Source organism: Papaver somniferum, chromosome 9, assembly GCF_003573695.1.
Source record: "Papaver somniferum cultivar HN1 chromosome 9, ASM357369v1, whole genome shotgun sequence".
Classification (NCBI taxonomy): Eukaryota; Viridiplantae; Streptophyta; class Magnoliopsida; order Ranunculales; family Papaveraceae; genus Papaver; species Papaver somniferum.
In genome coordinates, this window is record NC_039366.1 from 77,431,143 (window position 1) to 77,448,989 (window position 17,847).

Below are 17,847 nucleotides of genomic sequence, written 5' to 3' on the forward strand. Positions count from 1 at the left end.
TTATGTTAGCTGAAAACTCGCCCATGAGATAGATTAGAGTTATTGTTTTGATACTTGTTTTTTGTAATACTCATACAGTTGAGTTGACATCCACAAATATGATAGAAGCTGTACTCGCTTCGTTTCAAGTTTTTGTCCCATGTACAAACCCCACATTGATGGATGATCACAATCCAAACCGAGATACTATAGACTGTATGAAAGCTGACGACGGGCCACTTATTAAAGGTGGGAAGGTACGTTAGAACAGTAAGGCCAGATGCTTATTATATGAGGGACTAGAACAGTAAATATCTTTGTATTATGTTGTAACTTGGAAGGATTGTAATTACACTCTTGATTCGACAGTGGTTCTTCGAATGAAATATCTAATATTTCCATCGAGATCTTTTTCAGCTCAACTAGCTTTTGAAAGTTGGTTTTCAGCTCATTATAGTTTGAAATTTGAAAAATTGTACGAGTCAGTATCGGAAAGAAATAATCTCTCAAATAGCTTTTGTGAAAACCGCAAAATAAGTGTTGAAAACTTCATACTGATAGATGACTGACTACATTTGCTAAATAGGAACAATACCAGTGGGATGGTTGGAATGTCACGTTTTCTCATATATCACCACTTCGTAAAGAAAAAAACCCATTAGACTTGATGTACAGCTCAAGACATTGGTGATTAAGCTGCACATAAAAAAAATCCGGTTAGGAAAAACTACTCTGGAAAAGTCTCCAGTTCGACGTTTGGCGACCACAATTAGGAGCTGGATGACCAACTTTTAACCTAAAGAGTCGGCCGTCAAAACAAAACGTGCAGTTTGTATAACTTACGAGAATTCTCCTCTTTGACCCATTTCAAAGTGGGTGTCTGACCTTTGAGATAGCGAGGATGTGTTTGGCCTTTTCCCGACTTTTTTAAATAAAATTTTCGGTTTTTTTGACCACCGAAAACAGCAAAAGTTGATCGCCCTTCCGCTTAGGGGGCAATGATCTCCACCGTTGAGCAGTATCAAGAAAACCCAATAATAAGAGGGGCACATTTGGTATAAAATCTCCACTGTACGGAGTATTTTTTTACCCGGAAAATTCGTCAAAAAAAAATCATTTTATGTTGTTTGGTTTTTCTTCGCTAAATAAACGAAATTCTCTTCCATTTCGCTACGATTCTTCCGTGTCTTTTTTTCTTTCTCTCCAAGTAAATGCTCCCTTTTCTCTCCCTCTAATCAGTCCTTGCCATTCGTATGTTATTCCTCCCTTTTCGCCTAATTAATATTACTCTTCAATTCCATTTATTTTTTCTGCATTTCTGTAAATTTTAGATCTATTTTTCAATAAGATTTTTGATAATCTATCCCGAAATCAAATCATTCAGGTGGTTGATCATCTCAAAACCTAACCCTAGATTTTCTTTATTCACTGTTCTGTATCAGTTTTCAGTTTCTGATGTTGAATACTTGTTCGATTTAGTTTGATTTTAAGTTTTTATGATTTTATAATTGAAATTCTTATGTCAATGATACAGGAAATAGTTTGAGAAATGGTATTCTTCAGAAGTGTTTCGTTGCTGTCGAAGCTTCGGACTCGTGTTGTAAGTAGTATTGTTAGAAGATTTGATTTCTCTGTTCATTTTCTCTTGTTGCGTTTTTTATCTAACTTTTTTGATTACAGACTCAGCCATCCAGTCTCAACAATTCTGTCCGATGGCTTCAAATCCAGAGTTCTTCCAACCTTGTAAGATCTCTCTCTCTCTCTCTCTCTCCATATGTATATATGTATTGTTCCAGAAGGATGGGAGCATGACTAGATTCTGCTTTGTTCTTGTAGGATCTTCATTCTCAGTTGAAGGAGTTGATTCCAGAACAACAGGTCTCGAAAGAATTTTCTTTTAACCATTCTCTTGTCAATTATTTATGTTGACGATTTTATCTTTTAGTTCTGATTTCTGATTTTTTCTATTATTGGTGGTGTTTGTGAAATTTGAAATGTCCATAGCCTTGTTATTAGAGCTTCTTTTAGCCTTTTACATTTTGATGTGGAAAATATTTGGTTTTCATTATAGCTGTTTGAAATGTTATATTGCTCTATGTCAAGTTCAAGTGTATAATTCTAGAATATACAAGCATAATTTAGACATTTGAAAACTGTGTATGTTTAAAAGTTAGAAAATATTAACAAAAGCAAAAGATATGGAGTTTTTTATTCTGAGCCAATATTATTCTCTTTCAGGAGCGCCTAAAGAAAATAAAGTCAGATTATGGAAAAGTTCAACTCGGGAACATTACTGCTGATATGGTAAATTTTATAGATATTTACATTTTTTAGTACTTGGTTTACAATGCTGATAATAACTTCTAAGGAGGAAATCATGTTTACCCCTTACCGAGGCTTATGTTTTCTGTTCTTCCAAATTCCAGAATGCATCCTTTACAATAAACTATAATCAGTTGTAAGTAATTATTCTGCTTAAAGAGTTTGCCTGAATTGTGAATTGCAATTTTGAAGGTAATTGGTGGAATGAGGGGAATGACAGGATTGCTGTGGGAAACCTCTTTACTCGATCCTGATGAGGTATATTATGTAATATAATTAGTTATTGTGATGCAGTGTTTAGGTATTTGTGTTCTTTGTTTCGAGGTAGATTATTCTATTTGGACGTTGCCTTGTTGATTTGCAACTGTTTTTGGTTTACCGCTTCACAGGGAATCCGTTTTAGGGGACTTTCAATCCCAGAATGTCAGAAGGTATTACCCGCTGTACAGCCTGGTGGAGAACCATTGCCTGAGAGCCTCCTGTGGCTTCTTTTAACTGGGAAGGTAATATTTGCTTCTGATACAGACGTCCAAGTCTTTTGCCTGCATGACTGCATGTACATTAAGATCAGATTATCGGCAAAGGTTTCTTAATCGTCTGTTCATTAGCATTATCATCTTAATTTTTGATTGCGTACAAGACTTCTGTTAGGTTCAGAATAATAAGCAGATTCTTTAATGGATCATAGGTACCCAGCAAAGAGCAAGTAGATGCATTATCGAAGGAATTGCGAAGCCGTGCTACTGTTCCAGGTTTGATTGCATATCTCTTTGTTTTAGTTGCTTCTTTTTTTTGAAGAATTTTAAAATCGCTTAATTTGAGTTCCTTATTATGTGATTCATATCATGGCAGATGCTTAGGCATATGCTCATTTTGAGAGTTGTTTCTTGGTTTTCAAACCTGCATTTTTTTTCTTCATATATTTTTAAAGATATATCCAACCATCATGGGTGTACTTCTTGGACCTAGGTTGGCTTGCTCTATGCGACTGATGCAATAGTTACAGATTACCTATTCGTATATTTAATCTGTAATTTAATTTCATCATTTTAAAGCTGGTGTATAAAGCTTTATTTTTTAGACTGCACCTCATGCATGCTGATACTGATAGTATGTTGTAAGCTAGTTAATAGCTTGTTTGAGAAAATTAAATGAGGAAAGTAGAGTTATTTCTTTTATTACAAGTTATACCAGTTTAGGAAATCCATGTGGTGAGAAAATTCTTTTGTCATCTTATGTACACCCGACGGTTAACATTTAAACTAGAAATCTGCTCTAATTGATGATATTCTTTTGTTTTTCAGATTATGTTTACAATGCCATCGATGCACTTCCTGTTGCAGCTCATCCAATGACTCAATTTACAACAGGAGTTATGGCACTTCAGGTACAGTTTTTTATTGTCATACCAATCCATCTCTGCTTAATTGCATTATATTTTCAGCACCAGTTAATGTCTGTGTTCATTCATTAGCACCGTGTTGGAAAATTTTAGTTGTCGCTCATCTACTGTCCTTGCAGGACACTTAACAAATCCTGTTCTCTGTATATGTATGGCGTAAGATTAGCTGAAAGGGCTTGTAAATCACAAGATGTGGTTATATAATTCACTTACAAGCGAAAAACACCCTCGTGTGGAAATTTTTGAATATGCTTGTTCCTTGGTTGATCAAGATGAACCTTTCAAATTCTCCAAGAATATGATTCACACATGACAAATTATCTCTTTGTTCTGTTATGTTGTAATTTCGGTATTTCAAATAATATGCAACATGTATGTCGAGGTGTAAATAGTATTTGGAAACTGAATAGCTAGGATTTCTGGAGAGACTGTAACGCGCATGCAACTTCTCTCATCCATTAGGCAAGTGGATTGGTAAGTGAGTGCAATATCACTCAAAATGATGTGTTTGTTTATTTGCTATGATGCGTTTGTTTATTTGCTAAAACCGCGGTCCTGAATTTCCTAATAAATTCCCCCCTTGTAGGTGTTGTAATTACCAAGCAATTTCATAATTTATGTGTAGTGGCGAGTATTAACTAGTAGTCACCACAGCTGCTAACATTGATCAATTTATGCACATTTATATCCCATATTGGGAAATATAGTCAAGTGAGTAAGCAGTAATCTTTATCTGTTTGCTGCGTTTTCAGGTCAAGAGTGAATTTCAGAAGGCATATGAGAAGGGTATATCAAAAGCAAAGTATGTTTCCGATATAATGGTCATATTTTCCTGGCTTTCCTTTGTCATGATGCGGAATTTCTAACATATGATATATTGTTTTTAGGTACTGGGAACCCACCTATGAGGACTCCTTAAACTTGATTGCTCAACTTCCAGTTGTAGCTGCTTATATTTATCGAAGGTAGCTAATAAAATCCATACCTCATATTTACCTTAGTTGCAGGTCAAGATTTCTTCCAGTGCTGCATTCTGTACTTACTATATGATGGGTTAATGCTGGCATGGAGCTACCCACCCACCCCTTTTCCTAATGGAGCTGCCTCTATTTTTCACTCCTTAGGGTGCATATGTTTGTGCTGAAATCTGTATCCTATCTGTTCACATGACAAACCTTAGTGTGTAATAAGAAAGGTAGATTGTAGATATCTAGGTAACATGACAAATGAATCTCCTCCATATATGTATATATATTAAGATTCATATTTGGGGTTACAGTACCTCGTCTATCGTTTCAGTGTACCTTAGCTCCCTTTCCAAAGTTCTGTTTTGAATTTTTAAACGATTTCACATGTTTTTGAATGCATGTTATAACACTGGGTTAGCAATTAGATATACTGGTGTTTTCAGCAAGATTTGTTTGATTGACTTCTTTTCCCGTCACTGTAGGATTTATAAGGAGGGAAAAGTCATACCTGCAGATGCTTCTCTGGACTATGGTGCAAACTTTTCTCACATGCTTGGATTTGATGATCCTAAAATGCTAGAGCTGATGAGACTATATGTAACCATCCATAGGTGGGTATAGTTCACTTCAGCGTATCAAGTAACTAATATCAGTACAGCATATATTTTTCTTCCCTTTGAAAATATTGGGGGCACGCTGAACTGAACAGCTTAATTCTGTGAACTTTTTATTAAATTTGCATGCTACTGGTTTCTTACAGTGATCATGAAGGTGGAAACGTCAGTGCTCATACAGCTCATCTTGTAAGTGGTCTTACCTTTAGAATCTGCTAACTCAGTATGGACATCTATTTGTGTTTCTCATATTCTTAAGCTGATTATAGTTCAATTCATGTGTTGGGACCTCCATGATAGTTTAACACCGAAAATTCTGCTTGTAATGGTGTTCTCCGTCTCATTCCATTATGTATTGCTGAACCACGCTTGCTTATGTTTCTAGACTCAGAAGTGTACACCTTCTCCACTGAATTCTAACATTATTATGTACATTTCTATATGCAATCTGCAGGTTGCCAGTGCCCTTTCAGATCCTTATCTTTCCTTTGCTGCAGCCTTAAATGGGTTAGCTGGTCCTCTTCATGGCTTGGCTAACCAGGTATTCCACTTTCATTCATTCTTTTTTGACTTCCAAATCTGTTGAATTGTAGAAGTTTTACAGAGTGTGTGCTGACTGTTAGACACAACACCTGCAATAGTAGTAGCACTTAGAGTGATAGGATTCTTGGATCACTAAGTTTTTTCCTAAAAAGTTGAACATTTAAGCATAGATAGACTTGTGAACCTCAACACCCGAGTTACGAGGATGAAGGTTAAATCATTATTTGGTTGAGTTGTGTAAGTGTTAATTTGATATGTGGACTAAGGAAATGCTCAAGCTCCTGATGTATCTCATCCACTTCTTATTGAGATAAATGTTCATATGATCATTTTGTTGTTTATGTTACTTAATCCTCAGATATGAACTTTGAATTTGTTTCTTCCAGTTTGATGATTCTTATATTTCCGTTCATACAGGAGGTTTTGTTATGGATCAAATCTGTGGTTAGCGAGTGCGGAGAGAATGTATCCAAGGATCAGTTGAAGGACTATATATGGAAAACGCTGAACAGTGGCAAGGTATGGTTTCATTACTTTGTACAGCTACTGTACTTGATGCATCAAGGTTAGTCTATCCAGTGAAGTAGTGTTCCTTTTAATTAAAAAGGGGACATGCAAACTGTTGTTTTCTTACATCAACTCCTTCACATTTCCAAAATGTAATTTCTAATTTAAAGTCTATTATTATTATCAAGTTAACAGCAGATATTTCACTGGCCCTACTGACCTCCAATTTTTATTTGGGTTACTGAGAAGCGTTTATTTGGTTCAGTAACTGTTAAGTCATATTGTCAATCTTTGGTACAGGAGTCACTGGGTGTTTTTACGTTTATGTTGTCGATAATAGATTCTGGTTTTGTTTCCCAATTCTTGTCCACTATGCAGGTTGTTCCTGGATATGGGCACGGGGTATTGCGCAAGACAGATCCAAGATACACATGTCAGAGAGAGTTTGCATTAAAACATTTGCCTGAGGATCCTCTCTTCAAGCTGGTTGGTTTCTTCCCCTGTGGCTTCTTTTCAGCTGTTAGAAGATCCTCTTCCGTTGTATTGCAACTTACAACAAGTATTTTAATTTTGCTGCACAGGTTTCGAATCTCTATGAAGTTGTGCCTCCCATTCTTCTTGAGCTAGGAAAGGTAATTTGTTAATGTTTGAGTTTCTATAGTTAACTAAAGTTATGCTTGAATTATTAGACGAATTTCTGTTCTTAATATTACATTGAATCACTTGTTGACTTTTCTTTGAATTACAAAAAGAGATGTTGATAGTTTAGGACCAGATGAACTTAGATTTTTCCAAATATTTGCTTTTAAAAAAGCGGGCCAATTATTAAGTTCAAATTTTGTTCCTAGGATTAATTATTTGTGTGGGGCAATGTTTGTCTGATGTACTGCTCTTGAATTCCTGGTTTCTCCAAACTTAGAACTGACTATTTTTTATTTTTGGTAATGGTTGTAGGTTAAGAATCCTTGGCCCAATGTCGATGCTCACAGCGGAGTGTTACTGAACTATTTTGGCTTAACTGAAGCAAGGTGACATCTCTATCCTCTCTCTGTCCCTGGACATGCAAGGACATTAATCAACCTAGTTCCATATACTTGCCTTGCATTTTTCTTTAATTTGGGTGTATTGGATTTTTACTTCCAAATCACTTAAGTGAACTAAATTCCTTCCTGGGCGATCTTTGATGTGAGAGATAAGTTGCTGGCTTTAGCTTTGCACTATAATGGATAGTAATTATCTTTTGCCTCCTGTTAAATGTTGTTTTCTGCAGATATTACACCGTTCTTTTCGGGGTCTCTAGAAGCATTGGAATTTGTTCTCAGGTTCTTTTGCTCTCCTACGTGTTAATATTTTATCTTTCTGTCATACTATTAGCAAAACATCCATCTTTGAAATTATATTCGTCTTGCACAGCTTATATGGGACCGTGCCCTTGGCTTACCCCTGGAAAGGCCAAAAAGTGTCACCATGGAGTGGCTTGAGAACCACTGCAAGAAGGTAGCAGCTTGATGCTGAAAATCTCGGATCGTTGGAAGCTATACTTTGTTTATACCAATTTCCTTGGTAATAATTGGCCATGCTGGTTTGGTTGGTGTGGTGGATAGCATATAGTAGAGAGGCTTTTTGTTATTTGGTATAGCCAAACAGGCAGATCTCAACTTTTAAATGTTTTTGAGATAAATTCTCTAAAGCGTTTTTCACACCCATAATGTACTGTGATCTGAAACTGATAACAAATCTACTTACATTCAGTGGCACATCTACCATGTCCGTTGTGATCTTTTATGGCATAAATTGAGTAGCGTAAAAGGAGGGGATCCCCATTGTGTTTCTGTCATAAAGTAGTGTACAAAGAGGGATGTGATCTGTCATAAAAGGAAGTAGGGTAAAAGGATGGGACCTGCTTTCTTATTTTGAAGTTCAAATATGAGATTTATGAATACAGCTACAGGAAAATGATACTTGCACTTTCCTTCTTCAAAATGAGCTGATTTGGTTCGTCTTTTCTATCTAAGAGCAAGTTTTATGGTGTCCATCTACCATCATCTACCAGTACATCCTAAAAAAAAAGTGGAAGATATGGTAGGCTTCCTACATGCCCCTAAATGACGTCTTCACCTCGGAATGTAACCTACAACGTCAAATCTTAAACCACAACGGCATAGAGATAAGAGGCAACTCACTTGCCGCTTTGTGCTCGTCCATGATCATGATAGCAACCAACTTGGAAGAGGGATACCATGAATTGTTCCAACTTAAGTCTAATCACTCTTTGTATAGGCAAGTCCCTGTTTGTTAGTTTTGAAGGACGTGTGCAGAGGTTTGCAATGAGAATGGTAAACTGTTGTGTGCTGGTGATCTAATTCTTGTCTTATGCGGGCAACTCTCAATATATCTCATATAGAAATTTATATGCCTAGACTTCCATGTCATCTGGGGTAATTTCATTGGCAGTGAGCCGATTCTTATGTTGAGACATAAATTATGGTTACAAGAGCATGAAAAATTGCTCTGCATTGGGCCTTGAAGCTACACCGTCTTTCTGTCAGAGTGTCAGTGACTGCAAGAGCGTTATTATTGGCTTATTGTGTTCATCTAGTCTGTTAGCTTGTAGAGCCCTAGATGCTACTGGATGCTACTGTATGCAAAAAAACCTATCACATGCTACTGTTAGCATTATTGAATCAATCATGTTTGCTGATATACCGCTTTTGGATACTACTGTATGCAAAAAAAAAACTATCACAGCCCTCTGCATTTTCCTTTTCATTTAAATAGCTGTGTTTTTTTCAGTAAAAGAAAGAAAAAAGATTTCTAGAACATCTTTTCCAGACATGTATGCAGATGGTACTGAACGACAATATTCTAGCTGCAGCGACAGACAGAGACGTAATAATGGTATTGAGATCTGTAGGAGAGATTACAAACACAGCAGGATGATGTTTTTATATGGTATTTCCATATTCGGACACATGTATATGCATGGCATTTGACCAAAATATATGTCTAGCTGCAATGACAAACCTAGGCGAATAAAAGGTATGAAATCGGTACTCAGATCTGTGAGTGACGCGTACGAAAACGACATGAAGATACATCTAAAAGGATGTTTTCCCTTTTTCGCACATATCCTAAAAAAATTCCATGACTTCACTTCGTTTCTCCGGCTAGTTTTTATGTTATGTTTGCCGCCTTGCAGCCGCAAGGAACTTAGTTTTTATGTTAGTTTTTCTCCGTTAGATCTCTAATGCCGTATTGTCCTCTAGTTATTTCATGGGTTGTTCCAATGTAAAGCTGAATTCTTACTAACCTAGGCAGTTTTTGAAAAACACGTATGAAGTGTCTTATCCTCACAAAAATTTGTTTGGTGCAAAGCCTCCCTATTCCTAGCCTTCCACAGGATCCAGAAAAGCAAAGCACCTAGTTTATAGTGCAAATACGAAAATGCTAGTCCTCCCCCACTCCCTTACCCCAACCCTTTTCCCCCATTACGTGTCAAGCAGATAGTGGTGTGATGCCACATAAAAGAGCCCCTGTTAACTCCAATCCAAGGGATCACGGGCTAAGATCACTGCCACCTAATGGGGGAAGGGTGTAGGGGAAGGGAGTGGGGGAAGTGTAGCAGCTTCGGTGCAAATATCAGCCATGTCAGGGTTCACTGCTAGAGAGGGAGCTCAGAGCTGTTGCAGTTCTGGAGCCCAATGTTACAACCATGCAACACACCTAGCATGATTAAAAAGCAATCTTTGAAGAGTTCCTCAAAACAGAAACACTTCTGTTCACAATACAGTAGATATCATATTGGCATCCCTACCTCTAGTTAATTCTCAACCTTCAAAGAAAAAGAAGGAAAGAATGAAAAAAGGCGTATTCTTATCAACTCTGAATGGTAGAGACTACAAACCAGAGACTGAGACTCTCCGCCTTAATAACTTTAACCAAAATTGAAATACACACTATAAGCTTCATCTCTCAAGCTTAACAGTGGCATCATCAAGAAATTCCTTTTCGCACCCTTGGCGATGAAACTGATAGGGTGATACTCAGAGAACCCTCTTCTGAATGAAAAACTTGCCGCTTTGATGAAATCCAAATCTGTAGAAGCTGACTTACATTTCAGTTTAACTTTCATACCTTCACTGAGAGTCGCGCCACTGTATATAAAACATCCTTTCTAATGCTCTGACTCTAAAGACACTGTTCCGTCCTTCAAATCCAATCCTTCAACAACTCGAAACAGGGAAGCTTTATTATCCTCTTTGGAAGCTACCTCGGAATTTGTAACCCTTAAATTGTTATTTGTTCCGTTGTGCACAACTAGCATTCCTGGAAGATTGAACGGTTCTATCATGACGGATTTTCCAATGTAAGCAACCAATGATAACAAATGAGAGGAGTTCACGTCCTTCAATATTAGTCTGAAAGTAGGATGCACAGATAAATCTGTTCCTGATTCTGGCAGTTTCTCCATTGTAAGTGAACTATTTGAACTCGTAAAAACAAATTCTTCTCCTCCCGATGCTTGAGAAACAGAGACCAGTTGGGAACTGTAAGAACTGGGAACTGGAGTTACCCGATCAGAAAGAGAGTTCACTCTTCGTTTCTTGATTTCCCAGTCACCACTTGTGAGACCAGCGAGAAGGTATGGGCCATAAAGAATTGCCTGTACAGAAGAATATTCTGGTCGTTCATCTGTAAATTTTACAACAACCAATTGTTAGTAGCCTGAAAATACAACATTATAGTACTTCTAAACCTGCGCAATGTATCGATAAATAGCATAAGAATATAAAACCACTTGAAACAAAATTAAAGAGAGAGATTACCTTGCACTGTCTCCGTTCTAAGACTCATCGGCATTTGAAGGGTTAGTTTATCATCAGGCCTCCATTTTCTACTGATAGATAAAAAGCTCCCTGTTTATTAAAGCATATATCATTGAGCAAACCACCCATATTCGGGGTTCATAAACTCTGAATATATAGATTCACAGAAGGAATGTATGTTATGCACCTGGAGAAGATAGAGGCAAATCATCGGTGTTCAGTGTTGCCTTAAAACCTTTTGAATATGTCCAAGATGGTATGAGCAGGTTCAAAGTTGATAACATACAAGCCTTCTGAAAAAAATTGTAGACAAGATTAAATAAAAACTTCTGTTTAACCATGCAAAACACTAATAACCCTCCTAGGATCTGTGAGGAACCGTATTATTCTAAAATTAGTAATGCATGGGTTGATGTCATGCAGTCGCCTTTGTGATTTCACTGATACCAAGGATAAAAGCAGACATAGAACTTGTAACATGTGTTTAAATTTGATAGACGTTACACTCATTTGATGAGCATGATGATATGTATAGTCCTTCTAGACTGTATAGGTTTTGTATTTTGGAATAGGTAATAAAAACATAAACTCTCAATCTACAAAATGTTAGAAGGCAGTCTCATTCACTATCCGTTTCAATATTACAGAAGAAGGAACAAACCTCGATAGCAGAAAATGTGAATGTCACTTTAAGGTAAGGATCCCATGAAGCAACAGGTTCTACTTTTTGATTTATGATAAACCCTCCAGATTTCCAATTGAGTGAACTTGATATGAACTGTATGATATATAGACCAGGAATATTTCCCCCATCTTCAAAGTAAATAGAATCTCCCAACTTTGAGAAGGACTCGATTCCTGGAGAAACAAAATATGACCCGGAAAATAATACATAAAAACACTAACATAAAATTAACAAACAAGAAGTGTCAGCATTAACATTCAGCGTGATAATAAAGGTTTTAGCACAGACCTGTTCCATAACAACACCAGAATGATTGGAACTTTGTTCCCACCCATGAAGGGCCCGGGATTTCGATCCTCCAGGACCGAGGGGAAGCATGTAAATCATAATTCCAGGATCAGTTCCTCTCTGAATACTAAGCACCCCGTTTGTTAAGGCTCGCTCATAATAATCTGCATACACCGTTTCTTTGGTCCATCTGAATAAATTGCGAGAGACCTACATCAAGTGAAAGAGCTTTACGTAAAAATCGTGGATAGAGCAAACAACCTAGAAAATATAACTCATTCTCATATTTAAAGTGTGAAGCTAGATAGCAAGAGACCTTTAGCATGTTGTATGTAGTACACGATTCTTCAGTGTCTCTCGCTAGACTGCTTGCCAAATGTTTTGGGTCAGACCTGCACATAGATTATGAAAGGAAGGTCAACATAAATATGCGGACAACAAGTTCTTATAGTTGAAATATCAAAGTACATAGTAAAACAAAGAGAGGTAACCAGGTAGAAAGAAAAAAAATACTTCATTGATCTAAGAAAAGTAATACAAAGTTCAGAAGAAAAAAAATCCCCAAGTCCAATACCAAAATTCACCCACTGATGTTCCTCCTGTTGCATAGGTATGAGAAGAATTAACAACGTCCATAAAATATGTTCCAATTGCCTTCACAAAAAAATTAGAACGAGTAAGGAACTTTACAGAACAAAAGATGAGCGTGAATGAGGGTCTGATAAATGAAGGTAAAGAAATCATCCTGAAGCATTTTACCTTATATAGTGGATCACCAGTAACCTCATATCGCATCTGAGCTCCAATGACAATAGGGATATGTGTATTGGCATGGAAACCAGAAAGGCTATCAGCCTATAACAAATTAAGAGAGATCTTGTCAAACCATGTTAACGGAGTATAGCTTAGGGTGAAGAATATACAGCTGATGAATGTAGTTTACTTGCGCATCAATATTTTTAGAAGCAAAATTTTATTCCAGAAATTATTTCACGGTTGCTTTAGCATATATTCACAATTTGTATGGTATCCTCAAATAATAGCAGAGTAAAAAGAAGAGTCGTTTTTTATTTACCTGCACTGCGAGCAAACCTAGAAAACACGGTTTGTCAAAGAGGTGTGCTAATACTAAATGCTTCAGATCTCCCTGTATGAGTTCAAACAAAACTCATGAATAAATTAGAGTGGTAACAGAAGCTTATGTATAATAAGTAAAAGTACAAGATTTAACGCATCCGATATTAGTGCCTTATCTGACTAGACGGAAAAGATGTACCGTGATACTGTAGAGATTATAAAGGACTTTGTTCATGCCACCAGTTTCGTCATTAAGTGACATCCAATGCCTTTCAATACTGTACTTTGCTATAACGTTCTGCACTCTATTGCTGAAATAATCAACCATCCAAATCATCATTCTCAATGCTTTGTTGTTGTTGGCCAACGTATATTGATCCAAAAGTCCAGCCAAGATCTGTTAAAGGACATAAGTTAACGCCTAGTAAAATTATTTCACTGGAAAGATAAAAGCCCGGTAAAAATGACACCTGGGTGTAGATTCTACCTTGTGAATGGTGTAATATGGTGCCCAAACTTCCTTCATTGATTCAAATCGGTCGAAGAACTCAGATGGAAATGCAGAGAGATATCCTGTACCCATTTCTGTCTGACAGGCTCCGAGTGCAGATACCACACCAGACATTTTCTCATGAAGAGTATAGTTGTGAGTACTAGCCCACATTTGTGCAGTAGCGCTTAAGTAATGCCCTTCAAAGATAACAAGAGATGATTTTGTATTTAAAATGTCTTAACTTCAAAACCATAACCTCATCTACTTAGACAATCTGAAAGTTATGTGGCATGAAAATACTGTCATCGAACTGGAATCACTTTGATCATGAAATATTCCAAAAAAAAAAATAGAACTCGACAAGGAAATGCTTATGCAGACTGTGTAGCTAAACATGGTGCTGTCAGCAGTGAATTATAACTATTGCCAAACATGGTGCTCACTGCTCGAGAAGGAACAGCTATCTTTAGTAACATTTAGTTTATAACTATTGGCAAACAAAGATACAAAGCACTTAGCGCTGATCTTGCAAGCTTCATCAAGTAACCAATATGAATTCCTATTCTGCAAATACTATAATTTCAGCTCAAATACTTACACTTAATTACTAAAGCAAACACCGTTGTAATAAAAAGTAAAAGGAACTTCAAAATATAATCTGAAAAAACCTACCAACGAAATGACCTCGAAGTTCTTCAGTTGGAGCCTCCCACCCTCCATACGGTTTTCCAGGAGTAGACAGATTTGCAGTTTTTCTAAAACTCCATACCAAACTATCCGCATCCAACATTAACAAATACTCTAAATTTGTTTGTTGTGCTCGAAAATGAAATGAATTTGAATTCAATCTCACATCATGTAATGAAACTTCTTTAAGGAAACTGTTTCCCTTCTTAAAACCATCAGGACCTTTCAAACTCCTATACATCATTTCCCAATCCATTTTTTCTTCTTCTTTTAAAATCTTTCTGGGAAATAAATTAGACCATGCAGAATCATCAGTTGGTGTTAAATGATAATGAGAAAACATCTCTTCTCTCCATGATTCATTTTTTGAAGATAATAGCTGATGTCTCAAAGAGTGCGAAGATAGTTGTTTATTCGTACATTCTTTTCCAACAACGAAAACAGTACTAGAAAACACTGATATTAAAATCAAGAACAACTTCAACGAATTAAAATAATTTTCCATTTTGTTTATGGGGGTGTATGAAGTGAGAATGTGAAGAGCAAACAAATTTGGACTATATTTATAGACAAAAAAAAACAAACAAGGATCAGTTGGAGTTTGGCTTGGCTCTCAGATAGAAATACAAAATTACAATTTAACCAATTCATCGAAATTCATCAATTGATAATAAAAGTTTAGAAATGCAATGAAAAGCGGTAGTTGTTTCTTGTTTGCCTTCGAAAATTTCCACAACAATAATAAAGGAAATGACAGTAAGCAGTGTAAAATTGGTACTGCCGAGTGTGGAGTGCTGATACTATTCCTTTCCATTTGTTGTATGTTTGTCAGAATCATGATGTTGATTTTTCCCATCTCTCCAAACTTCACTAGAATCATAACATACTTCACCAACTTTGAGATAAATATCAATAAAAAAGTTTTGGAAATAGATAAAACAGCTATCATTCATCAAGGGTTTGTTTAATCTACTTACTAGTAATAGATCGATTGTTGTAGCCCTTCCTCGACTAAGAAGCATTCGGTTAGGGTTGCCATTTGCAATTGATATCCGGAAACGCAAGAAAGCCCCATGGTGGATTGTGAAGGTGACAGATGAACTGAAACAGGAAACAAAGATGAGAGTGAGGTTTGCTTTAAGTGCGATTTTATGTTGGTCACTCTCATTTTGCAAAGAGCGAGGTTTGCTTTAAGTGCGATTTTATGTTAGTCACTCTCATTTTTTACTTGCAAACAAAAACACTCTTCCTGACAAACTAGTGGGGAGACCGATAGCGTGCACCAATTTAGTTGCAAACCTTCTAGTTGTTGTTTTTTCGAGATAAATAAAGAGCATTTTCATTAATATGATTCGAGGTTACGATGAATTTAAGAACAAAAATAAAAAGTAAAAACTAATAAAATAATACTATAAAAAAGATACATGCTTCAAAAGAAAAAAAAACTCATACAAAAAGATCATGCCTAAGCAGATAAGGAGGAGTGAGAAAGAAAGTAGAGAGTTGCAAAACCTTCCATGATAAATGCTAGTTACGGATCAAGAAGTAAAATAACATAAATTAGCGTTAAAAAAATAGTGTAACAAAAGATTTCCACAAAAATCCAAAATGTCAGGGTGTTCACGTCCAGAGCCAGAGGGACTGAGAAATTTAAGAATTTTTGACAAGGTTCTGATTTTTCATGTACTTAACATGGGAATTGCTCAAATGTTCAAAGAAAAGTATTAGGAGTGTGAGTATCTGTATACCGGACCAATGTGAATTAGTCAAGAATGAGCCTATGAAAAGATTTCTGGTTGTTATTTAAAATAGATGGAAACATGTAAATGCTTTCCATCAAAATTAACTAATACAACTAAGCATCCAATAATGATACTCTTTCGCGGAACATAGCGGCAAAATCGATTATTCTTAAACTAGGGTGAACACGTTTCTGAAATCAAATGTCACTCACAAGATTATGGCATTGTTCTACCCCATTAATGATGATGAATAGTTTGATACTTTGATTGGTCGGTTGTCAGCCAAGTAATATTGTTTTCAAGTTCCTTTCTTCAAAAATATAGATTAGAGTGTAGTAGTAGAAACAAACTACATTCGGAATATTTTTATCGCTTATGTAATTATAGGGTTTTGACTGTGATTAAAACTAAATTAAACTAAAGCAAGTAAATAATACGATTAATCAGAAGTAAGGAATTCTGACTAGAGATTTCATCTTCCAACATGTTATTAACCGAACCATACTCAACATTCATTCTCTCCAATATTAATTACCCTAAAGTATTCAATCGCAGAATTACTCCGGCAAAACTCTCGTTATCATCAAAGGATTAAGAAACACTCTCTAAATCCTTTTCGCTAAATAACTTGGCACAAAAGTCACTCAAGTTTAAGCCGATGATAGAAATGATCTCTGTGAGTTGAGGTTATTCTAATCAATCCGCCGCAATATCCACACCGATTTGACCTAGTTTACGCTTCTATACATCGTTGTATGGCAACATCCCGTAGTGAACAACTATATTATGTTAGTCGAACAAGGATTTTTCGACTATCCATGATCTCTAAACCTAGTTTCGGTATAGATATGTTAACATGTTTATCAAATTCTCGACTTAAACATTCCTAGCATTCAATTATGCATGGTGATATTAATGGTGGAACATAAATAATATAAAAGAAATCATGAACATTTGAGAATGGTTACTTCAATTAATAATGTATTTTCAAACTTCAGACTACATTTAAATTGATAAGAGAGGTTTAGTTCATCATGAATTTCTCAAATCCATGACAAATGTACAAGAAAGCAAGTAAGTAAATCCTAGAGATTGTTATGATCAATCGTACTCCAAACACTAGCTACTCGTTCTCTTTGTTGTTGTAGAGTGTTTGTACTATTCCTAAGAATTTAGGAGGTTTTCTTAATAAGATTCCACGAAATCTAGTATTATTGTCTCACTGGGACTAAGCTCCCGCAAGTTAGAAGTCTAAATGCGTCAAAACAGACCACATAAGTTTTCACAGTCGGCATGGTCGATTCCTATGAGCCATGCCGACTTTAGGACCAAAATAGCTCAAATTATTTAGCTCAAAAGTTGCTACTATTGGCATGGTCGATTCCCAATGTACAATGCCGACTTTAGGGACAATAACCAAATTATTAATCCGATATAGTGTCATGGTTGCAATCTTGCCGACGTTTTGCTTGTCTCGCTTGTCAAGAATATAAAGCACAGTTTGGCTAAGTTAGCCTATGTAAGTGGTGGTTGAGATTTACTCTCTCAATACATAAACTCTCCTATTAGACTATCATTTAATAGCCCATTAAGAAAATCTAATATAATAAATGATTAATATAAGAAATGCCTAACTAATTAGTGTTTCACACTAATTGTTGATAATAAATAATTTGTTAATTTCTCATAATAATTTTTTTTCACTAATTACTCA

The 17,847-nt window shown here is 36.1% G+C and overlaps 1 protein-coding gene and 1 pseudogene across 3 annotated transcripts; one reads left to right on the forward strand and one right to left on the reverse strand.

Annotated features, from left to right (window-relative positions):
* The first annotated feature begins 1,084 nt into the window (after window positions 1-1,084).
* Window positions 1,085-8,144, forward strand: LOC113309208 (citrate synthase, mitochondrial-like). Of its 3 annotated transcripts, none has more exons than XM_026557617.1 (20): window positions 1,085-1,230; window positions 1,514-1,579; window positions 1,660-1,722; window positions 1,816-1,857; window positions 2,218-2,283; window positions 2,494-2,559; window positions 2,691-2,804; window positions 2,990-3,053; window positions 3,606-3,688; window positions 4,456-4,505; window positions 4,591-4,668; window positions 5,154-5,282; window positions 5,432-5,474; window positions 5,740-5,826; window positions 6,246-6,347; window positions 6,714-6,821; window positions 6,917-6,967; window positions 7,290-7,363; window positions 7,606-7,657; window positions 7,749-8,144. In XM_026557617.1, exons 2-20 carry the CDS (start codon window positions 1,529-1,531, stop codon window positions 7,842-7,844), a joined length of 1,419 nt encoding a protein of 472 aa, XP_026413402.1. In that variant the 5' UTR covers window positions 1,085-1,230; window positions 1,514-1,528; the 3' UTR covers window positions 7,845-8,144. The 3 variants fall into 3 exon arrangements, with proteins under 3 accessions (XP_026413402.1, XP_026413403.1, XP_026413404.1); XM_026557618.1 differs by having other exon boundaries at window positions 1,105-1,363; XM_026557619.1 differs by having other exon boundaries at window positions 1,106-1,186.
* Window positions 8,145-10,075: 1,931 nt separating this feature from the next.
* LOC113307743 lies at window positions 10,076-14,906 on the reverse strand (annotated as a pseudogene).
* Between the last annotated feature and the right edge of the window lie 2,941 nt (window positions 14,907-17,847).

Excerpts from the sequence above, each read along its gene's own strand:
- LOC113309208 (XM_026557617.1), top strand. The coding sequence starts at position 1,529 with ATGGTATTCTTCAGAAGTGTTTCGTTGCTGTCGAAGCTTCGGACTCGT. Across the intron at positions 6,348-6,713 it reads AAACGCTGAACAGTGGCAAG|GTTGTTCCTGGATATGGGCA; the intron begins GTATGGTTTCAT and ends TCCACTATGCAG. Across the intron at positions 7,364-7,605 it reads TTTGGCTTAACTGAAGCAAG|ATATTACACCGTTCTTTTCG; the intron begins GTGACATCTCTA and ends TGTTTTCTGCAG.